A 26,067-nucleotide genomic window follows, 5' to 3' on the forward strand; every position below is an offset into this window, starting at 1 on the left:
GTTGATATGCAATACAAACTAGCTCAAATATTAAAAAAGTAATTCTTTCCCATCTCCTCTCTCAGTATTATTATACTATCTTATTTATATTTTGTATGGTAACCGTGGCATAGCAATAAAGGGGCAATCAAGGGCATATGCCCCGGACAACATATTTCTCAGTTGGCGGCACAAGCGAGGCTACTGAGAGTATTGGTGTTCAGACTGTTATTTTAGAATTTTCAACATTAAAGGCATGCAAAATAATTATTTGAAGTTGATATATGTATAATATATGTATACATAATAAACAAATGCTTAAGGGGACCGTCCGGTGAGGTTTTTGAAAAATCGAAAATAAAGAGATATGTGTAGATGTTTATTACACGATGTTAGTTTAGTAGTTACAAGCTAATCGACCCATAAATAACTGCATGAAAAATAAAAAATCAATTTTTTGAAGAAAAAAAAAACCTTTTCCTATAAACTTCGTCACCAGAGGACAGATTTCAATTTTGCCGGTACGGATATGAAGTATGTAGTATAACAAAACTTTTCCTCTCATAGAATTTTGATTTTTTTTTTTTTTTTTTTGGTGGCCATTCTGAATTCTTTTATTCTTTCGATTTTTATATATATATATATATATATATATATATATATATATATATATATATATATATATATATATATATATAAAATTACATTGCGGCACTTAAAAAAAAAAAAATCCAAATTCTAAGAGACAGAAATGTAGCAGCTTCATTGAGCTTCAAAATGATACCTCAAAATTGAAAATCGTTGAGAAATGTGGAAGAAGATACGATTTGAATGATAAAAAGTGGAAACTGAGAAAAAGGCAAAAAACCCGAATGTCATTTTCGTCCTCTATGACCCTGTACATTTATTTGGGTTGGATATTTCGTGCTCATACACCACCATGTGCATCATATATGCTTTTTAGGCATGTCTAGAATATTCTGTAAGACTCATATGGCACCTGGCAGTCCCTACAATATGATTGTAGTTATTAGTCGCTCGAAGGCGAGGGTGTCTCCCATCCATGCATGGTCGGTACAACTTGTAACTTCTATTTGCACCGTTTGTTTAGACATTGTAAGGCAAAAAAGTTAGGTAAAATAGGCTGGATTGTGGCTTGCAAGGTGTGAAATAACGGGCGAGATACTCAATAGATCCTCCTCCCATCGCAGTCCTACATGGACACTGAAAATAGAAGGGGAGTCTGTCTGGGCCCTGGGGAAAGGGTGTGTTCCTGTGTACGCCATAGTACTAAGTTGCCAGCGCCCACCTTTCCTTACCAAAGAAACCACTTTTCATGGCTTTTTCCGTGCTTATTATCATCATTTATGGTACAGAGAGTGGAGAAGGGGGATGCCCTGAGCTGCGGTGGGTGTGGCAGGGGCCCTTTAAAGTTTAAATACCCCACGTATTTTAGCGTATTTCCCCAAAATACTCCATCACTATGTTGCCATATGTTTGGGGATGCTTTGGTAGTGTTTTGGGGATTTTCGATATTTTTCAGATTTTTCGGTACCATGGCCACCGGACCGTCCCCTTAATTTCACATTTTTATTACTTTCAGGTGCAGCATTTCCAGGTTTTGCCCCATGTAAATCTATCTCTCACTACGCCGCTGTATGAAAGGGCTGTGGTATTTAACAGGGTATAAAATATTGTGATGTCACCTTAGTATTATTCACTACCTATCCTGGAAAAAAAAAAAAAACATATCTTCCAGTAATATATGTAAACCTAACTCCAAATGAAGCAATTTATGTAAAGTGGTTCTGAACTGATCAGAAAGCAAAATTCAGTGTTTATATTAGAAGAAATAGCTTGGTTAGGCTAAGTTTGGCTAGATTGAACTTGGTTAAGTAAAGTTTAGTTAGGTTAAATTGGGTTAGGTTAAGTTTAGTTGTACATATAAAACTGAGTTAGGTTATCTTTGGTTAACTTAAATTGAGTTAAGTTTCATTACATTAACTTTGGTTAAGTTAAATTTGTTAAGGTTAAGATTAGTTAGTTTACATTGGGTTAGTTTGACTTTGTTTAGGTTAAACAGTTAGGTTAGATCAGATTATATTATTTGCTTCACAATTAATGACATGAAGATTATTTGCTTCAGTACACTTCTTACATTCAGCCATATGATGTACACAAGGCAGTTCCTTTTCACGACCCTTGAAATAATCCAATATTAATTTTATCCATTCCACATATCATTCTTATCCATACTTTCATCCAACACTCTTTTAAAGCTACTCATCTCAGCAATTACTACATGTTTACTCAGCTCATTCACCTCTATGTTAGAGAATGAATATCTACATACATGTTATGCATATCAGTTTTGTTTTCTAGCTACATTCATTGTTATGTCTCCTATCCTGTTTACTTATTTCTAAAACCTAATTGGTTTCTTTTACCAATTCCTTTCACCCATTTGAAAAAAATATGGGAAGTGTTTTAATATTCATGATTTTACAGCTCCACAATGCACTGATACAGCATAATTGTTACTCTCCTTAGTAAAATCACTTCCTTCATCTCAGCTGTTCCTCTGTGTAGGACTTTGAAGGGCGTCTCGTAACATGCCTGTCGCAAATATGACCCGTGCATGATCCAAGCAATTCATTTTGATGAGTTTTTCATCGTTATAATCACCTAGCACGTCTTTCCGAGGACGAAAAATCTTCAGGTGACGTCTGCGGTCTTGTTGCGACGCCATGTTTTTCTGTCCTAGGCGCTACTCGGTAGGGGCTAGGCCACCTCCGTACTTGACCTAGGAATTTCTCGAGTTAGGCAAATTCCTAGGACGCAAAAACTTTTATAAGGTCCTAATATTTCCTAAGCAAAATATGCGTCCTAGGCAAAGTGTTTGTCCTAGGCACCTTTTATAAGTACGGCCCATAATGTGACTATGATGTATTACTGAGCATTGGACATGTAGACCACTACTGACAAGTACTAAACACATTAGGATGGGTTGTAGGAGGAAGAGGAGGCGGGAGGATGAGGGGTTGCCGGATTTCGATTGCAATCCCCACTTTGAGAACCTCTGCAATAGACCATCATGCCAAAAGGACATGCATGGGGGGCTAGCACCTAAGAGGACTTTTTTTTTTTTTTTTTTTTTTTTTTTTGTCCTTGGCCAGCTTTCCCCTCTTACATATGAAAAAAAATTTAAATCATGTTTGACAACTGAAAAGTGCAGACACTTGAAATATAAGCCACACATGAAAGCAAATGCAAGTGCAGGACAATGTAAGATTGTAGATTGGAATATAGTGGCTTGTGGTGATGTGTTAAAACACCCATCTATTTACTTATATAATACAAAACAGAGAAAGGTTTCCCTTGAAGCACCATAGCCTTGTTTCATTACAGGAATGAAAATACAGAGTTGACATATTTTCAAGTATCTGAAAGGTGAGGCTATGTACAGGTTAATTCTTTTATTGATTTGAAAATTTACCAGGTGTACCATAAGACTGAACCCATATGACTAGTTTTTTACAGATAATCCTTGTTGATTACTAGAGAGAAGAGGATTCAAGTCATTATGCTCTCTGGATCTCATAGCCACCTTAAAGTTGCTGAAGAATTTAATGTCATGCATCTACTCTCAACTATATGCTCTTTTTTATTTACTGTTCTTGTCCATTACTTTCAACAAAAAAAATTCTGACTGTGAAGAATAACTTATCAAGAAATATTCATATTAATTACTGTTATGTATGAAATCTTTTTCCCTTTACTTTTACTTTTCTTAAAAAAAGTAATGACTGGCAGATTTAATACTGATTTTTAATGACACTTTTTCCTTCATGGAAAGGGTGCAAATTTCTACTTTCTTGAAAACATTGGCAAATCTCTTTGTGGCACTTACTAAGTCAAAAGTTACAGCTGATTCTAGTTTTCCAGTACAAAGTATATAGCAGTGAAACACACATGTCAACACATTAGTTCTTTATTGTGTGGCTTATAATGCACTGAAAAGTCTATGATAGTCATCCTTGTTGAACAAACTTACAAACAGTTTACATATTATGGACACTTATTTATTATGTACTTATTTACTTTTACAACTGAAATATGTAATATTATACCAAAGATCTGCCACCAAAGATTGCAGTAGTAGGTGCAAAGTACATACCCTGTATGTAAAAAAATTATTCTGTTGTTCTGATTGCACATAAAATTCTAGTACATTAACTAAGTATATGTTCATCACCAGCTTTATATATATATATATATATATATATATATATATATATATATATATATATATATATATATATATATATATTTCGTTAAAGGTGATTGCTAATTCAGCATTTATTATTTTCTTTAAGATATTTTCTTTATATCTTATAACTGTCTTTCCCTTTCACAAGTTTTTGTATGACTTTGCCGAAGCTAGTCATGTTGGCTATATCGCGATTTCAGGTCTGGTGACCCTTCCTCAGTAGCGTTGTTTCTCTTCTGCTGGTGTCAGAGGGAAAGCTTTGACCGGGCTGGGAGGGCTCTATTTATTCCTCCTCCGTGACTCACAGGCCGTGCATCCTCACTCGTGATTGGTTGGTGGGTGGAGTGTTCGGCAGCGGGGAGTGTTCAGTAGGCTGGTGCGCAGCTCTTGCTCTTCGTGCACTGGGTAAGGCTTGAAGATCGTCTGCCTGCTGATTCATCGGGGTGGTTCATGTCCTTGATGTAGAGGGCTTCTAATATAGCAAGGCATCTTGAATCTATCTATATATTAAAAGCTATATTAAAAGCTCTCTATATCAAGGACATGAACCCCCGATGAACCAGCAGGCAGACAATCTTCAAGCCTTACCCAGCGCACGAAGAGCAAGAGTTGCACACCAGCCTACTGAACAGGCCCCGCTGACGAACACTCTACCCACCAACTAATCACGAGTGAGGACGTGCGGCCTGCAAGTCACGGAGGAGGAATAAATAGAGCCCTCCCAGCCCGGTCAAAGCTTTCCGTCTGACACCAGCAGAAGAGAAACAACGCTACTGAGGAAGGGTCACCAGACCTAAAATTGTGATATAGCTAACATGACTAGCTTCGGCAAAGTCATACAAAAACTTGAGAAAGAGAAAAAGACAGTTATAAGATATAAAGAAAATATCTTAAAGAAAATAATAAATACTGAATTAGCAATCACCTTTAATGAAACATGTATAAGAGAAAGGCTCCTGCCTATATATACCCTTAATATATATATATATATATATATATATATATATATATATATATATATATATATATATATATATATATATATATATATATATATATATATATATATATACTATATATATGGTGACCCGTAAGTTAATGAACATTCGGTACTTCAAGATTTGATAGTTCAAGTAATTCTAAGTTGGAAATACTCCATACACATATGTTGTGTAGCTTAGCTGGGGCACTTCCTCCCTCCCACCCTCCTCTTCTCACTGTATCTGTTACCACCACAACACCCAAAAGATACTATCTTCACCTCAAAGTAAAAAGTTTCATGAATCAGCTGACTGCTAAAGTGTGTCTTTTTACTATGGTGAAGAGTCCTTTCACATTATAGAAATACTGAGTATTACATCATGATATTCTTGTGATGATATTTATGTCATGATATTCAATCTGTGATGGGAATGGATCTGAAAACAGTATTGTCTGGATGACAATATGAAGCCCCACCATCAGTACAAAAATGCAAATACTTAAAGGGACAAAATTCAAGGAACAAAGCAAAATTTGACATCACTTGGAAAAAAATATTGTATTATCTAATGGAATGCTACAGGAGTATGAGAGCACAGGTTTGCCAAGGATTGGGTGAGTTGTCATGTTTGTTCAAGAAGTAGCACTTAATAACTTTGTATTGGTGTGTTACCAATACATTTTCCTCACTGCCATATGCAAAAATCTAATTTGTCACTTGTTAACTGTTTTCTGTAAGATTGTAAGACTTAATTTTGTATGGCACTATTTCAGTAAATAGTGACTTAGGAAGGGAGGAGGGAATACAAGAGAGGCCCACCCAGGGGGTAGCAGTTCTTGATGCATATAACTTCTACATTAATTTCTTGCAAAAATAAACAAAACATATGTGTAAACAGTAATTTTGACTTAGAATGACTTGAACTATCAAATCTCAAAGTATGTACCAGAACTCATAGCATACCCTGTATATATATATATATATATATATATATATATATATATATATATATATATATATATATATATATATATATATATATATATATATATATATATATATATATATATATATATATATATATATATATATATATATATATATATATATATATATATATATATATATATATATATATATATATATATATATATATATATATATATATATATATATATATATATATATATATATATATATATATATATATATATATATATATATATATATATATATATATATATATATATATATATATATATATATATATATATATATATATATATATATATATATAGTGGTACCTTGATATACATTCGCTTTGGAATAAGTTCAACTTGGTATACATCCTGTTTGGACAGGAAAAAAATTTGCTTGATATAAGACCTAGACTTGGAAGACTATATGTGTGCTAGAACTTGCATGGGTGTAAATAAGTCACAACACGACATCTGACTTATGTCAAAACTGGCCAAAAGCAGCATTTTTTTTTCATTTATTTTATCTACTTGCTTTTGTATTTGCCATATTTGACAGTATGTAAGATACATCTTTAAAAAAACTAAAAAAACTATATAACATCACCCTGCATCTTATATGCAAATGTGAGGCTTTCTGGAGATATAATTTTGATTTTTTTTTCTTTTTACCAGAAAATCTGAAAATTTACACCAACATATTATAGGTAAAAATGCTTTATCAAATTTTTTAAACTATACTATAATGTAAGAAAATATTGAAAATGAAGACTCAACACTGTTCTGTGATGCATCCAGTAATTTGTTGACATCTTGGCCTAGGGTGTGTTCTTTGCCTCACCTCCATGGTAACTAAGCCACTACCTCTGTTTTGTTACTATATTCATGTAGCATATTTCTATTATTATGATAGCTTGCTTTTTGTTCAGCTGTACCAGTGGCTCAAAAAATAAAAAAATAAAATAAATAAATAAATAAATAAATAATTAAATAAATCTAGAATAAGTCCTGCTGAAATGGTGGAGTGCCTTATATGCCTGTATGTCTTTTATATTATGTCAACAAAATCAGCATGTATTTCTACTATCAAACAGTGCTTAAATTATTTCATAGAGCCATGTCAATGTATTGCATAATATTCCAATAATAAAAGGATTTTTTTTTTTCATGGGAATGGATTAATAATCAACTATTATTTCTTATGAGAAAAATGTGCTTGGTACACAACCTGTCTGGTAAGAGTATGAGTCTAAGGATCGTGAACAAGTTAAGAAAGTATATCAAAGTAGCACTGTTGATTATATATATATATATATATATATATATATATATATATATATATATATATATATATATATATATACACACACACCATATTTGACGGCATACAAGATGCACCTTTTTCAAAAATTTTGGCTTGAAAATTAGCCTGCGTCTAATATGCAAAGTTGAGACGTCCCATAGGATAATCTCTATGACGCTCACTAACCTTACAATCAGTACTTCTACCTACCCTAACTGCATGCATCATTATTTTATTCCTGGTATTATTATTACTAATATTATTAATTTTAAAATGAATTATCATAAAAATTAAAGCAATCTAACCTGTGAGGCTGTGGTGCATGTTTATAAATATCATTTGATTGGAATCTTGAGTCTATGCCATCTGAAGGTGAGGAGTAACAGCAAGTTCATGACGAAAATAATATACATCAACACCCTAACCATTATGGCTGCAGGAGAAAAAAAAGATCAAGCTTCACAATCTCCTACAAACTACAAGTGGTAGATTATGCCAAGGAGCATGGCAATGGAGCAGCAGCAAGGGCTTTTGGGCCACGACCTATGAAAAAAAATTATACATGTCTGGCAACAGCAAGAAGGCCAACTGAAGAGAGCTAGGATGGGTAAATATAACCTGCTTGTGTGATGTGCTGCTAGATTACTTTTAACAGTATACAGTAACACTCTGCTTAGCGAATGTTCGTCTAACGAATTTCCGGTTTAATGTACTATATAAAGTTAGACCAAAAAGTCCGCATAACTTACAACCATATCCATTTTAGCGAATTTTCTAGGTTTGAATTTGCCGGGTGAGGGACCGAACGCGGCAGCTTCGCTGTGATTGGCTGGCTGCCCGCCTCTGTCTCTAGTGCTCCTGGAGCTGGATCCAAGATTCTTTAACAACGTAAGAGCAACCTCCTGCCGCGAAATGGCATCCATGAACGCTTGGAGGGACGGTGACGAGGTTGCTATCAGGTTACTCTGAGGTTGCTGGGAACACCACCTCTCAAGGTGATGTAACTGTCTTATATATGAATTTATGTTCACAAAACAACATTTCTATTAGCTTTTTACAAATCTTGCCCCCAAGAAAGGATTGTTTTGTAATGCATAAAGTGAAATCTTACATGGAATACCAAAAAACAAAGCAGAGATGAGATCGGCCACAGACGAGGTGGAGACTCGCGGAGACTCGGCAGCTTCTTCTTTTCTTGTGACCCTTTTAAGCAGCTTGCGTGTTGCTTTCACCACGATATTAAATTTATGTTTCCATTCCTCTATTGCCTGCTATAATGGATGTCATATCTTAGTATTCATATACACTCATGCCATGAGGGTAACCTCGACTCCATGTCACTGAGTGAAAGTGAATTACTAATGAAATACCACAGTATTTCATTAGTAATTCACAGAGTCGAAGTTACCCTCATGGCATGAGTGTATATGAATACTAAGATATGATATTCATTATAGCAGGCAATTGAGAAATGGAAACATAAATTTAATATCGTGGTGAAAGCAACACGCAAGCTAAAAGGGTCACAAGAAGAAGAAGCGGCCAAGTCGCCGCGAGTCTCCGCCTCGTCTGTGGCCGATCTCATCTCTGCTTTGTTTTTTGGTAGTCCATGTAAGATTTCACTTTATGCATTACAAAACAATCCTTTCTTGGGGGCAAGGTTTGTAAAAAGCTAATAGAAATGTTGTTTTGTGAACATAAATACATATATAAGACAATAACACCACCTCGAGAGGTGGTGTTCCCAGCAACCTCAGAGCAACCTCGTTACCATCCCTCCAAGCATTCATGGATGCCATTTCGCGGCAGGAGGTTGTTCTGACGTTAAAGTTTCTTGGATCCAGCTCCTGGCAGCCAATGAGCACTTTTAGGGAGGCTACCAACCTCCACCCGCCAACAGCAACGAATCTTTGTGGATGCTATTTTACGAAGGTTGGTATGTGAGCAGGAGGTTGCTGTACCAACATAGACAACAACCAGCTTCTTGGATCCGGTCCCTGGTGCTGGTATTGGCTGTCTCTGTCTCACTCTCTCCCACTCCATAGTATGAAGGGGTTGACCTGTATTTCTGCTCCACTTAATAACGTGTTTTCGCTGCTTAACACACTACCCGCGTTAGTGCAAAACACTAGACTCTGCCTCACCGCGGCGAACTTTGATCCGCTCCTGCACAAATTACAGTGGAGCTATCAGTGAGAGAATTTGTACTTAGCTCCTCTAACTTCCAATGACTCATATGACATCATAAAAGTAGTGGTACACTGGTGGCCCAATACACTGCAAAACATGTATATAATTTCTTTTTAACACATGCGGTATGTTGGGGACCAGCCCAGAATGCATCCCCCCTATTTCCATTATTTCCTATAGAAAAATCATGTCCGCTTAACGAATTTTCGCTCTACGAACAGCTTTGACACCCCCTATCCTGTTCGTTAAGCAGAGTATTGCTGTATATGCTTGAATACACTAAAAACTCTTTTTCCTGAATTTGACCTGCTGAAATGGGGGTGCATCTTATATATCCATGCATCCTATAAACCGACAAATATGGTATATGTATTCTCATTAAGATATCTTAAAGAGATTTCCGAGGTCCATATTCTCTTTCTTGCTTGGCTGGTGTGTTTGCTGTTTGTTTTCTTTTGAGGTGCCTTTCGGCCTTCTCAGACCATCTTCAGGAAAGAAGTGAATCATGGTGCCGAGTGTGCTGGTATATATATCTGTGTGGTGTGTGCGTGGCTGGCTGGTGAGCCATATCAGCCAATCAGCATGCATCATTCTGTCTCCGTGAGGATGACAGGGAGGACTCAGAAATTAATTGGATGTTGATGCTGGGAGTCTTGGTGTGAATGTAGACTGCTTCTGTCATCCGTAGGCAGGCTTTGCATGGTACTTTATGACTGTGTTCTCTTCTATTTTCTTGCAGTTGAAAGTAGTGTCTGCCTGGTTGGTGACATAGTTATTCTTGATGGTGCCGTCTTGCGAATGGGCTGTGATGTGCTTGGATAAGGTTAAGTTAGAGTTGGCAAAAAGGATGCCTAGTGGTGAGCCCATGGCGACACCATCAACACCTTCATCATACAGCCAAAAGTTGTCAGAAGAGTTCCTCAATCTGATCAGAAGTTCATGCTCTTCAGGCATCGTTGCTTCAATGGACGCTGAATCACTGTTCAAGCCCGTTGACCGTAACTCACAAATTAAGTTCATAATTTACTACAAAACTAAGCGGACCTCCAGCCTTGTACTTGAGAACAACTGCCACCTGCCGACAGTAGCGCTTCAAGAGGTGAATGTGGTGTAACAATACACATGCAATGATGGTGAATGCAGTCGCTGACCCTTTATGTATATTGGTTCAACCATCACCACCTTACCCAAGCGCATCACAGCCCACCTGCAAGATGGCACCATCAAGAAGCACCATGTCACCAACCATGCAGACACTACTTTCAACTGCAAGAAAATAGAAGAGAACACAGTCATAAAGAACCATGCAAAGTCTGCCTACGGATGACAGAAGTCATTCACACCAAGACTCCCAGCATCAACACCCAGTTAATTCCCAAGTCCTCCCTGCCATTCTCACGGAGACAGAATGACGCATGCTGATTGGCTGACATGGGTCACCAGCCAGCCACGCACACACCACACAGATACTGTATATACCAGCACACTCGGCACCACGATTCACTTCTTTCCTGAAGATGGTCTGAGGTCAAAAGATACTTAAAAAGAAAACAAACAACAAACACACCAGCCAATCAAGAAGAATATGGACCTCGGAAATCTCTTAAGATACCTTAATGAGAATATCCATTCACTAGTAAGAAGCATTGAAAAAAACATCCTACAAAGTAAACAATGCAATTACTGCTGTAGACTTTAACAAAACATGCATTCAGAATGGCCTCTTACCAAAATATATATATATATATATATATATATATATATATATATATATATATATATATATATATATATATATATATATATATATATATATATATATATATATATATATATATATATATATATATATATATATATATATTATATGAATATTGGGTTGTTCATTAACATAAACAAAACCCTAACATTTACCTTATAGTGCAAAATTTTCTTCTCTATTAATGTTAACATAATAATCATTGTTATTGGACACAATATATAAATATATATATATATATATATATATATATATATATATATATATATATATATATATATATATATATATATATATATATATATATATATATATATATATATATATATATATATATATATATATATATATATATATATATATATATATAAGGAGGTGTGCATGTGTGAAAAAAGTCTTGCTTATTTTTCAGGTTTCATACTAAAAAAATATAATAAAAAGTAAATATTCAAATAATAATCATAATAAAAATAATGTAAAAAGTTACAATAATAAGAATTATAAAAAAAAAAAAAAAAAGTCCCTTAAAAAAAGCAATTGGACTCATAAGGAATCTTATTTCAGATTAACAGGAATATGTTACACAATGAAAAGCAAATACTATACTAAACCAATCAAAGGTATAACATTGATGTCTTACTTCTCAGATTTAGCATCTGCACCAGCACTCACTCATTCCTAATTTCACCTCACACAAGGATGAGCCAGAATAGAAACAGAAGAGCCATTGCCATTAACACTTGGGACAGGAACCTCTCCTCTTGGTACTGTTGTGTCCCAGGAGCTGTAAGTATATAATATAAATTTTACACAAAGATGAAAGCATTTGTTAGGATTAACAGCCTTAATTTAAACTATAGTGAAACAAAAAACAAAATATATATAAGGAGTAGGTAATAGACACCTGCCAAAACAATAATCTACTCATTGTGCTGTCTAATGCACTAGTTCTGATCTGGGCCAGTTCAAGGGGTGCTAGTTGTGAACTCAATGAAAATCTCTTTCTGTGTCTCATAACTCCAGGAGGCAGTCAAACCTTGCTTTCAAAACACAACTCTCCTCCTTCACACAAAACTACTTGCACTTACTACACACACAGACCCTTCACTTAAAATAAAAAAAATGGTGACTGCAAGACCAGCCTCAGAGTCTTCTTCTGGGGAAGGGACCATAAATGTCTACAGATCAGCCTGCTCTCTTGGTATCGACCATAAATGTCTTGACACCCTTCTCAACTTTTCTTTATTAACTTGTGCAACATCTGCAGTCTTAGACTTCATTTTCAATCCGTTAAACACTTTCTATCTTCTCCTAAATCTCATCTTCTTTTCCTCATTGAAATATGGGTGTCTGAGGCAACACACTCCCTCCGACTTTCTCTACCCTCATTTTCGTTGTATCTATGCGCACAATGACTTGACTTGCTCTCGTGCCCACACTCTTGAATCTTCTGAATTTTCCACTATCTGGCTTCAACTGAAAAGTCATTCTCTAACTAAATTGATCTGTGCTGTCTATCTCTACCCTAACTCCTCTGACTATAAGAAATTCTTTGACTATTCAACTTTTAAAGTGGAGCACATTTTGTCTCTATATCCCTTTGCGGAGATCTCCATCCAAAGAAATTTTAATGTTCACCACCAGCTTAGGCTTTCCTCTCTCTTCACTGACCATCTTAGTGAACTATCCTTCAACTTTGCTATCCTCCATGACCTACACTGCTGGTCAGAGAGGAAGGCATGGTACCTGTGACATCCTGTGAAGGAGATTAATGACACAGAATATATGTTTCAATGAGGGTATTGACCTAAACTAGTAATTGATAGGGTGCCCTCGTGCCTTCTTGACTTTTTCGAGTCTCTTGGGAAGTGAATCACCCAGGTGGTGGAGACACTGAGCATCAGTATTGTTCCATATGTCCTGAATAGTGGCTGGCAAGCGTGGGAGGGAAGAGGTATCTCTCTCCTTTAGCTTCAGTTTTATGTACGTCCAGAGATTTTCTATAGGGTTAAGGTCTGGCAAATTTGCGGGCCAAGGTTTTAAAAGGCTGACATTGCAGAAATCGAACCAGTCAACAATTAACTTTGCCGTATGGCACAGTGCACCATCTTGCATGAAGGTATCAGCATTGCACTTTTCCACACACTCATCTAACTCATCCAGAATTAACTCAAAGTAGTTATTTTGGTTCATACTAACATCCTTAGGGAAAAACACTAATTTTCCAAGACCATAGTAAGAAAAACAACCCCACACCATCAAAGAATCTAAGTATTAATGTGTGTGTTGTGTAGTGTGAATTGTAATGGTTACTACCAGGTCTGCGATACACACATTTTCTCTGGTTGTCTGTAACCTGAAAGTTTGCCTCATCTGACCAAAGTACCCTATGCCACTTACCTAAGTCCCAATCTTTGTGCTGAGATACAAAATGCAAGCCTACTGTTACGGTGACCATTTGTGAAGCAAGGTTTTGAAACTGTGCAGCAACTCCGGTATCACATGTCACCTTTCACTCACCCCACCCAGCAAAGAAGGTTCCAGGCCTTAAGTTCCTTGTTGTGTATGCAAGGGTTAGCCTCAAGCTGTCTTCAAATAATTTCTTGATTTGACTTATTCTCCCTCACTAAGGCACAAATGACTGAGATTTGGGCCTTACTAATTAGTTTCCTAGGTCCCATAATAGGTAGTAACAGGGCACAATGGTAAGCTCACGCATCCACAAAAAGGAACTGTGAGGGGGGGTGAAAGAAAATTAAAATTCAAGCACACGAACCACGGGCGAACATTGACTAAGGAAACATATCATCTACTTTGATTACTAGAGCTGCAGAGTTGTCAGATAGCAATATACAGCAAATCCCACCGTATGTTTAAGAGTTAAAAAGGGATGAATGAAATTTGGTCAGAGTGGAAGTCATGGTCCTTTTCGCACCTTCTGGTCTGACCAGCAGTGTAGAGTAACTGGTAGAACCAACACTCTACTCATATCCCTGACTGTCTTGGAGACCAACATTCTTGACCTGTTCCTTACCTCTAATCCTTTTGCTAATGTTGTTACCCTATCTTCTCTGTTGGGCTCCTCCAATCCCAATCTCATATCTGTACAGGCAATCCCCGCTTAACCCCTTCGCGCCAGATGTTAAAAAAGCCCGCCTGTATGATATACGGGTGGTAGTGCACGCAGCTGGAAACTCGTGCAAGCTTGTCATACTTGTCATCTTTGTGTATTATGCTGCTATTTTTAGTTACTATATCGCCCAAGAGGAAAGTGGACGCTTCTCTCGAGAGAGAGAGAGAGAGAGAGAGAGAGAGAGAGAGAGAGAGAGAGAGAGAGAGAGAGAGAGAGAGAGAGAGAGAGAGAGAGAGAGAGAGAGAGAGAGAGAGAGAGAGAGAGAGTGACATTTGCTAATATTTTAGACACAAGCGGGACACATGTAGCTTATCTTTCGAGAGGAAGAGGGGAGGGAGGGAAGAGAGAGAGAGAGAGAGAGAGAGAGAGAGAGAGAGAGAGAGAGAGAGAGAGAGAGAGAGAGAGAGAGAGAGAGAGAGAGAGAGAGTTAGAAAATTTGTGTGTGTGTGTGTGTGTGTGTGTGTGTGTGTGTGTGTGTGTGTGTGTGTGTGTGTGTGTGTGTGTGTGTGTGTGTGTGTGTGTGTTTTTCATGAATGTTACAAGGGGACACATGTAACTTATCTTCGAGAGGGAGAGGGGAGGGGGAAGGGAGATGGGGAGGGAGGAAGGGAGATGAGGGGAGAGAGAGAGAGAGAGAGAGAGAGAGAGAGAGAGAGAGAGAGAGAGAGAGAGAGAGAGAGAGAGAGAGAGAGAGAGAGATGGGAACAGTCTATGCCATTGGGGAATTTTAGACACAAGGCAGGACGCATGTAGCTTATCTTTAGTGATTGGTGGAAACAAGGAGCACTAGAATTTCAAGGACAGCATACGGCATGTATAGTTAGTATCCAACACACTATACGGGACAACTGAACTGAAGAAAGCTCAGAAAAGAAATATGACGCCTACGTAGGCGTCACCGTATATGCTACTGGGGCTTCATGACGCCTACATAGGCGTCACCGTATTTCCATGACGGCTTTTGTTCACATTGAATTCCATTTCCCACTTTTTACTCCATTCCCAGATCTTATTTAGGTCTTCTTGCAATATTTCACAATCCTCTTTTTACTTTATAACTCTGCACAGTTTCGTATCATCTGCAAACATATTCATGTAGCTGTTCACACCTTCTGGCATGTCGTTAATATAAATGAGGAAAAGTATTGGTGCCAATAATGACCCCTGTGGCACTCCGCTTTCTACTGCTCTCCATTTGGACTTCATATCTTTAACTACCGTCCTTATTTCTCTCCCCCTCAAATAATTTTCTATCCATCTCAATGTGCTTCCTTTTAAGCCACCCTTCTCCTCTAACTTCCATAGTAATCTTGCATGTGGCACTTTGTCAAATGCCTTTTTTAAATCCAAATAAATACAGTCAACCCATCTCTCTCTCTCTTGTACTCTATCAACTATTCTAGAATAGAAACTCAATAAATTAGTTACACAAGACCATCTTTTTCTAAAACCAAATTGGCTATTTGATATTAATTTGTTGTCTTCAAGGAATTCCATCCATTGTTTCTTTATTATTCTTTCACACATCTTGCATATTACACTAGTTAGTGATATTGGTCTGTAATTTAAAGGTTCTTCCTTCCTTCTGCTCTTATATATGGGAACCACCTCAGCTCTTTTCCATTCTACTGGTACTGTTCCATTTTCTATTGAGCATTTTATGATGTTGTATATAGGACTTGCTAGTTCTTCCCTACATTCTTTCAGTATTCTGCCTGAGACTTCATCTGGTCCCATTGCCTTCTCTTCATCCAGTTCCTTCATTAACTCTTTTATTTCAAGCTTGGTTACTTTAATCTCTTTCATATAGATTGTCTCTCTATTACTCTGTGGCCTTTCAAATTTGGATTCCTTAGTAAAGACCTCCTGGAATTTTTTATTTAATAGTTCTGCCATACTTTTTGGGTCTTCCACCATCCCGTTCTCTCCTTTTAACCTTTCTATTGTTTCTTTTTGCCTAATTTTTCCATTTATGAATCTATAGAACAATTTTGGTTGCTCCTTACATTTTTCGACAATGTCCTTTTCGAAGTTCTTTTCCTCTTCCTTCCTCACTTTAACACATTCATTTCTCGCTGCCTTGAAGTTTTCCTTATTTGCTGGATTTCTATTTCTCCTCCACCTTTTCCATGCTCCATCTCTTTTCTCCTTTGCCCTAGCACACCTTGCATTAAACCAATCTTTCTTTCCTTCTTTAGGTCTATATTTCAGGACATATTCCCGACTCCTGTTTTATATATTTCCAAAAATAAGTTATATTTGTCTTGCATTGTCTCTGAGTTTTCCATCTCCTCCCTGTCTACGTTTTTAAAATAGTTCTTGAGATTCTCAATATCAGCCTTTCTGTAATTTAATCGGTCTCCTTTGTATGTATCGTCTCTATCTTCCTTTCCCTCTTCTATATCTATTTCTAATATTGCATGGTCACTCTTTCCCAATGGGCACTTATATCTTATATCATCATTCATTTGTATACCCTTGTAAAACTAGGTCCAATCTCGCCGCTTGTCGTTTCCTCTGAATCTTGTGCATTCCTTTACTCTCTGGTCCATCATATTGTCTATCATTAGGTTCAAGAATCTTTCTCCCCAGGCTTCTTCCCCATACCACTTTCATAATTTTCCCAGTCCACTTCTTTACAGTTGAAATCTCCTACTAATATCACTTTTCTTCTTTCTTTAACGATTCTCGTTAGACTCCTTATTGTGTCATCTATCATGTCTTTATATTCTTGATTGGTCCATGAATTTGTTTTTTGGTGGCACATATGTTACAATGATTGTTAACTCTTTTTTATTAATATGCATCTTAACATACAATACTTCTGCTTTTCCTTTCCCACATTCCACTTGGTTTATCACTATCTCCTTCCTTAACATAATCATGACTCCTCCTCCTCCTTTGCCCACTCTGTCTCTTCTCCATACATTATACCTATTATCCAAGTCTATTTTGATTGCCTTATTTAGTTTTGTTTCAGCCAGGCATACAATATCTGGATTTTCTTCCTTTATGTAATCTCTTAACTCTAGTTTACTTGATAAAACCCCGTCTATGTTCGTATACATCATTTTTAGTCTTTTGCCTTTATCATTTTTAGTTAAACTTGTTCCACTTTTTTCTCTTCCTTCTCGTTTATATACAATTTCCTTATCCTGTCTCCTAGAATTCTCCAAAAAAAATGCCTTCTTCTCCTCTTCTGACCTTTCATTATTCTTTTCCCTTACTGCTGCTGCCAGTTCATTGTATCTCTTCCTTTTTTCCTCATTTCTATTTTTCTTTATATAGATATCCTTGCAGCCTTCTGTTTCTGTAAGTTTTGTTGTTCTATATAATATTTCTTCTGTTGTTGCTTTTGATTTTAGTAGTATTTTAATTGGTCTCGTTTTTCCTTCTTGATATGGTCCCATTCTGTTTATTTCTTCTACTTTCTCTTCAAGTTCTGCCTATCTTCGTCGTTTAGATTCTTCAGTAGGTCTTTGACTGATTTCATTTCTTCTTTTTCTCTTTTTGGTCTATATTTTATATTTTTTTCTTTTATTCCAAATACGACTACACTCTTCTTTTATTCTGCAATTTCTCTGTGTGTGTGTATTTACCTATTTGTGTATTACAGGGCCCGAGCTAAACTCTCTGTGTCCTGTCTCCTTGTCCATTTCTGTCATATCTCTCTTTCATCTGATTGACACACACCGCGTCAATGACATCACTGCTCAGTTTATTCCACTTATCAATGCTACGATGCGGGAAACTGTATTTTCTCACGTCATTTAGACACATGTCTTTTATTAGCTTTTTTCCATGTCCTCGGAGCTGATTACTTGTGGTCCTTTATCAACTCTGTCCAGTATGTCAATCTTGTTCACCAATTTATACATAGTTATCATGTCTCCTCTTGTTCTTCTCTCTTCTAATGTCGTCAGCCCCAGCTTCCTCAGTCTTTCTTCATAGTCTAACTCCCTGATTCCTGGTACCATCCTTGTTGCCAGCCTCTGTACCCTTTCTACCTTCTTCATATTTTTCTTCATATGCGGTGACCAGACACAAACTGCATATTCTAACTGGGGTCTTATTAAGGTACATAATATCTTCTTCATCATTCCTTCATCTAGGTAGTGGAACGCAAGGCCAATATTTTGAAGCATGTTATATGTTTTCACAAAAATCTTGTTAATGTGTTTCTTTGGTGACAAAGTGTTTTGCACGGTTACTCCTAAGTCTTTCTCCTCATTGGTCTCTTTAATTTTCTCATCACCCAGCCTGTAATCCCAGTTTGGTCTGTATCTACTTCTTCCCATTTTCATAACATGGGTCTTGTCTATATTAAATTCCATCTGCCACTCCTTACTCCACTCTATTTTATCAAGATCTTCCTGTAACTTGTTACAATCTTCCACATTCCTTACTCTCCTCATAATTTTAGTATCGTCCGCAAACATGTTCATGTAACTGTCAATTCCTACTGGCATATCATTAACATAAATCAAAAACATGATGGGACCAAGCACTGACCCTTGTGGAACTCCACTGGTTACCTTCTTCCACTCGGACTTCTTTCCTCTCACCACTGTTCTCATTTCTCTTCCCATTAAGTAATTTTCCATCCATTTTGCTAGTTTATCATTTACTCCTCCAATCTTCTTTAGTTTCCACATCAGTCTATTGTGTGGTACTTTATCAAAGGCCTTTCTCAAGTCCAGGTAGATAGCATCCACCCATCCCTCTCTATGTTGTAGTATGTCAGTCACTCTTGAATAAAACATAATAAATTGGATACACGATCTTCCTTTTCTGAAACCAAACTGTCTTTCACTCAGAATGTTTTCACTTTCTAGATACTCACTCCACTTAGCTTTAATTACTTCTTCACATACCTTGCACAATATACTAGTCAACGATACTGGTCTATAATTTAGCGGTTCCATTCTACTACCATTCTTATATATAGGCACAATGTCAGCTCTTTTCCACTCTTTCAGGACTAATCCTGTTCGTATGGAGGTTTCCACAATATCAAATATGGGGTTCAACAATTGATCCTTACATTCATTTAGCAACCTCCCAGATATGCCATCAGGTCCCATTGATTTATTAATATCCAGATTGCTTATAATTTTCCTTACATCTTCCTTAGTAACCATGATGTCCTGCATTTGCTTTATTTCCATAGGCCTTCCTCCCATAAAATGCTCCTCCTTTGTAAACACTTTGCAAAAGTTGTCGTTCAAAATTTCAGCTATATCTCCAGCATCCTCATATACTTCTTCCCCGTTTTTTACCTTTACTATTGCCTCCCTTATATTTAGTTTTCCATTTATGAATTTGTAAAACATTTTTGGGTCACTATCACAGTTTTCCACCACCCTCTGTTCATATTCCTTCTGTGCTGTTCTCCTTACTTCAACATATCTATTCCTTGCTGTTTTGTAAACTTCTCTTGATAATACATCACTGTTTTTCTTAAGTTTCTTCCATGCCTTTTCTTTGTTCTTTTTTGCTTCTTCACAATTTCTATTAAACCACAGTTTATGTAATATGGCACAAACTTTTTCACAGCAGAGTTATAGAAATCCATAAATTTATCGTATTTCAATTGCATATCCCTTTCCTGGTATACAACGGACCAGTCAATTTCATTAAAGAACTCCCTTATGTGGTTATAATTTGCCCTAATATAATTTAATTTTTCCTCCCTGCGTTCCACAATCTTATTCGTGCTTAATTCCGTATCCAGCTCTAAGCTTAGGACATCATGACCGCTACTCCCAAAGGGACATTTATGTTCAATTTCCTCTTTTAGAGATGCCCTGGTAAATACCAAATCCAACCTTGCTGCAACATCTTGTCCCCTGCACCTTGTTGGTGATCTAACCCACTGTGTCATCAAGTTATTTGTTGCTACCTTTAACAATTCCTCTGCCCACTCACCACCGTTCACCACTTCGTAGTCTTCCCACACTATTTCTTTACAATTAAAGTCTCCGACTATCACCACTTTATCCTTTCTGATGAGTTCTTGGTTCATTCTGTCTAGAGTATTTCTCATCATCATTTGGTACTGTTTATATTCCCAAGCATTGGTTCTGGGTGGTATGTATACTGTTATAATATTAATGTCCCTCTTGCCATCTGTTATAAGCATACTTATCACTTCCTCATTTCTCTTACTATAGTTCACCTCCTTCACTATCAGATCTTCCTTAGTAAAAACCATTATACCATTTCTCTTACTATAGTTCACCTCCTTCACTATCAGATCTTCCTTAGTAAAAACCATTATACCACCACCTCCTTTATTTTTTCTATCATTTCTCTATACTTTGTAGTGTTTTACAACAAACCAGTCTAGCTTTATTTCGGGCCTTAGCTTTGTTTCCACTACACACATTATGTCCGGTTTGTTATTTCTTAGGTAATCCATACATTCTAGCCTCTTAGACAAAAATCCATCTATATTCATGTAAGGCACTTGTATTCCATTCCTAGTCTCTTTCTTCCATGTAATGTCTATTCCGTCTGTTTTATCCACCACTTCTTTAACCTCCCATTTCTCATCCTCCAAAAACTTGGTCTTTTCCTCCTCTGTTCTTTCGTCATTCCTCTCTTTCACTTCAGTTACAAGCTCTTTCATTTTCATTCGCTCATCCTGTGACATATTTCTTCTTATGTAAATTGTTTTGGTTTCCTCAGAGTCCTTAAGTTTCCAAGCCCTCCTCAACAAGGCCTCAGCTGCCACCTGAGACTTTAATTTCAATTTTAATGGTCTATTCTTGCCTTCCTCAAAAGCTCCCAATCTCACACTTTCTTCTACCTCAGCATATAGGTCCTCTTCCTCCACAGAGATCTTATTCAGTAAAGACTTAATCCTGTCATTTTCCTTATTCCTCCTATCCTGCCAGTTTCTGTTAGTTTCCTCCCTCAATCCTGTTATGATCACACATTTTTTCTTTTCAGCAATATCTCTCACCACATACTCATTTTCCTTTAGTGCCTTTACCATTTCACTCTACGTAATCACTTATTTTCCTCTTTCTGCTTTTTCACTATCTCCCTAAAGGACCTTTGTACCTCCTGATGTTCATGGTTCACTTCTTTCATCCTGGCATCAATTAGATTAAGGCATTCCTCCTTCCTCAAGTCCCCTTCGGATATTTCCTCTCCATTTCTAGGAGTTTAGCCTTCATCTCTTCACATTGTTTCCTTAGTTGTTGGTTTTCCTTCTCCATCTCTACTTTTTCCTTCAATAGCTCTTTATTCACTATCGTTAACAAATAAATCTCTTTTTTTAATTAATCATTCTCGGCTATAACTCTATCCAGTTTTTCTTCTATGGACAAAATGTTTAGGAACTTACTTTCCAGTGCCTGGATTCTTGCATCCATATCTAATTTCTGCAGTCCTCTTGGAGTAGTTACAAAACCTGTGTGTGTGTTTGTGTATGTGTGAGAGAGAGAGAGAGAGAGAGAGAGAGAGAGAGAGAGAGAGAGAGAGAGAGAGAGAGAGAGAGAGAGAGAGAGAGAGAGAGAGAGAGAGAGATGAAACCTACCATATTTCCCGTCTCATAAGACGCTACAAGTGGTAAGACGCACCCTATAATTAGCTAAGCAATTTTTGGAAAAAAAAGTTTTGAGGGTTTTACAACCTACCTGAGCATCAGTTTCAAGTCGGCGACTCTACAGCACCAATAACAGCATCAAAATATTGCTTTATTACGAAATTTCAACAAAATTTTATAAAATAAATACTGCTAAAATAATCTTCTTGCTTCCACCATTCTCTTATAATTTTTTCGGTTGGTGGTGGTCTGAAGTGCCTCTCATCTGCTTTGTTGCCATGCTGCTTTGCATATTCGATAACGTCTAGCTTGTAACCAACAGTATAAGCCTTCCTTCTCTGCTTTGATGCCGTTCTTGGAGGAGTATTGTCTGCTGAATGACAGGGAAGGCAAGGGGAGTTGCGACGTCTGCTAGGATACCATTAATTTGTTTAGTTTGGCATGTTTGTGTGTAGATGGCATTGGTGAGTCATCAAAACAACCAATTCACTTCATAACAATCGGTATTGTATATATCTTGTTACCTTCATCAGAAAAAGTGCAGTATCAAAATAGATATCTTCGTATACTGTACCTTCATTAAACAAACTGTAGAATCAAAGTAAATGATAATTGTAGGATTACATTGTATGTTTGTTGAGTGTGAGTGTTTCTATGTCATTCCTGGGGCATTGGAGGCTTGTCAGACACCCCTATCAACTTGATCTTTCAGTGTTAAGATGCAGGGTGATTTTGGGGACATTTTTCAGGAAAAAAAAGTGCGTCTTAAGAGACTGGAAATACGGTACATGTTATTTGCTTGAAACTTCGATATGAAAAGGGGTGAAAGAATACTCTCTCTCTCTCTCTCTCTCATTGGAAGAGTACAATTTATCTTCCACGATGAGAGAGAGAGAGAGAGAGAGAGAGAGAGAGAGAGAGAGAGAGAGAGAGAGAGAGAGAGAGAGAGAGAGAGAGAGAGAGAGAGAGAGAGAGAGAGAGAGAGAGAGAGAGAGAGAGAGAGTGTGTGTGTGTGTTTGTGTGGTGTCATCGCTCACCGAGCTGTTTCTGCTTGACGGATCACACAGCGGGCGGAGGAGGAATCCTTGATAAGGCAATAACTAAACTTTCAGAGGTCACATCGAGCTAGAAAGTACATCATTGTATTCAGAATAACAAAGAGAAAATAATTATTAGTATTCAAACAGTCTTCTGACAATTTCTAAGTTTACCATTTTTACCCGTCATGGGATATTGGAAAATAGTTTAAACACCGGAACATAAGGGTTAATCTCGAAGTTAAGTTGGATATTATTCACAGACATGAGAGAGGCGAGAAAACGAATAGCATTGCTCGCCACCATCTTCACTCCATCTACTGTCTCTACTATTTTCAAGTCAGCAGATTCTATTAAGAAGGCTGGTGAGACCATTTCTTCCTTGCAAGCTAAAAGAACCACCTGAACTCGTGACTCTGCAATGGATAAAATGGAAAGTCTTGTGGAAATGTGGTACATAAGTTTTGTATGCGGTACAATGATGCGCCCTTTTTTTACATTCCACAGATTGTCACCTAGCATATTTCCTGCTCCACTCTCCCTCCCTTCATAAATTTAAGATCATCAACATTATAAAGTTATACATTAGTGTACATTATAATGACTTATTCTTAAATTGAACTGCTTGAATGTTTAACTTCATAATTTTTACTTTCATTAAATCTTTTATTGTACTATGATGCACTCTTGCTTTGTTTACTCTTAATGGAAGTTCAAGTCAGGGGTCAAACTTGTTATAATTGGTTCGCTTAACGAAAATTCACACAATGAATGTTTTTTTAGGAACATAACCCGTTCGTTAAGCGGGGGTTGCCTGTATCTTGTCCTATCTCCTCAATCCCTCCTCAGGATCTCCCAAAGCAGAGGTACCTCTGGCAGTTTGCCTCTGCCATTTGGGGGGACCTGAGGAGGTACTGATTTTCCCTCTGCTATCCCACCTTCCACTATCGAGTTTTACTACTATTGCGCATACTTAAAAAGCTGAAAATATTTCTATATCGCACATAAAATTATTGCTATCATGTGCCTGTCATTCAAAAACTTCCAGGTTATGATGTCACATGATAGTTGAGTTTCTCTATATACTTTTATGGAGAAATAGTTCTTCATATATTTCCCCAATTTACCCATCCACCTTAGCTCCTCATCATCCACAATGAGGTACGTATTGTATTTTTTTTTTTTTTTTTATATATATACCATGTGGGCTTTTCACAGGACTTTATGGGCTAAAGGGGATACTTTTTTGGGGTATCTCCTATCTCAAAGCCCACCCGCTATGAAACTGTTGCCCCGAGTGAGGAAGCCTAACCTACACTCGGACCATGGACAAGATTCGAACCCGTGCGCTTGAAGACCCTTCGGACCCCAAAGCACGCATGGTTCCACTGTACCATGGCGGCCATATTGGATGCACCTTTTACCAGTACTTTTATCTACCCTAACTGCATGCATCATTATTTTATTGCTGATATTATTAACATTACCAGTATTGTCACTTTAAAAATGAATTATCATTAAAATTAAAAAAATCTAACCTGTGATGCTGTGATGCATGTTTATAAAATATAAGCTAATCACCACTCTGATTCAATGCAATCTAGTAGTGAAGAGTAACACCAAGTTCATAACAATACCAAAGTGCATCAACACCATCAAAATTATGACAGCAGGAGGAAATATATATATATATATATATATATATATATATATATATATATATATATATATATATATATATATGTTTATTGAGAATTACTTCTTCACATATTTTCTCAATCTACCCATCCATCTTAGCTCCTAATCATCCACAATGAGGTACCATATTTGATGGCATATAGGCTATACATTTTTCCAGTACTTTTAACCTACCCTAACTATATGCATCAATATTTTATTGTTGGTATTATTATCATTACCAGTATTATCACTTTATTAACAAATTATTGGAAAAATGAAAGTAATATAACCTGTGAAACCATGCTTGTTTATAAATATCAGCTGATCATCTTCTACAAATTACAAGTGGTAAATTATGCCAAGGAACATGGCAATAGAGCAGCAGCAAGGGCTTTTGGGTCAACACCTATGGAAAAAAAGGTGTTTAGCAATAGCAAGAAGCATTTTATTCGTTTTGTTAACATGCTTGCTCTTAGTATGTTATTCTGATTCTTGATTAAATTACATTTTCATTACTAAAATATATTTTTTCACTTACCTGCTCCTTCTTCTATAGGCAATGAACACATTGTCTCCTTGAGTCTGTCAGTGACTAAAAAATCAACACCCCCTGTGTGTAAGTCGATGTGCTGTTTTCCTATTCCTCCCTGCGGTAGCAATCTTCACATCCCACTTCCCTATGACTGTGAGAAATAACTCAGAAGAAAAGCACTGTATGGGGAGGAAGGGCGGGAGTGTGTGTAGAAGGAACAGGTAAGTGAAAAAATACATTTTAGTTAGAGAAATGTCATTTATTTCACATAATACCTGTTCCCTCTACTATAGAAAGATTCCCACACTTAAGTGGTGGGGCAATACTGAGTAGGGGGTTGACCATGGGTGAAAATGTCCACAAGGATTTGTGACTCTTACCAGGCATGTGTGGAAGACATGCAGGGAAGAACACTGGGTAGTGCTGTCGTAGAGTCTCCCAATAGATTCATGCCATGATCCTCAAACTGGTTTGGAGTGTGGGAAGGTGTGGCACAAAGCAGCAGACGTTAAGGGACAACGCTGCCAGCTGCCATGACGGGTCCCAGGGAGAAGATCCCATCCTGGACCCTGTGGACTACCTTAAGGTAGTGAGTGGCAAAATGGACTGTGTTCGCCAGCAGGTCACTGTCATTAGATCAGCCACTGCCTTGTTAGTGGACCACAGTAGT

The 26,067-nt window shown here is 37.0% G+C and overlaps 1 protein-coding gene across 8 annotated transcripts in view; it reads right to left on the bottom strand.

Moving 5' to 3' along the window:
* LOC123500132 (E3 ubiquitin-protein ligase RNF185-like) overlaps positions 1-26,067 on the bottom strand; it is a 237,748-nt gene that overhangs the window by 1,338 nt on the left and 210,343 nt on the right. For 7 of the 8 annotated variants that reach the window (XM_045248802.1, XM_045248801.1, XM_045248799.1 and 4 more), the window contains one exon: positions 11,998-12,244. In XM_045248802.1, the coding sequence (XP_045104737.1) occupies positions 12,150-12,244 (95 nt within the window). In that variant the 3' untranslated portion in view covers positions 11,998-12,149. Of the gene's footprint in view, positions 1-11,997; positions 12,245-26,067 lie in introns of those variants that run through there. The other variant, XM_045248800.1, reaches the window with a different exon arrangement.

This window comes from Portunus trituberculatus, chromosome 50 (genome assembly GCF_017591435.1).
Source record: "Portunus trituberculatus isolate SZX2019 chromosome 50, ASM1759143v1, whole genome shotgun sequence".
Taxonomy (NCBI): domain Eukaryota; kingdom Metazoa; phylum Arthropoda; class Malacostraca; order Decapoda; family Portunidae; genus Portunus; species Portunus trituberculatus.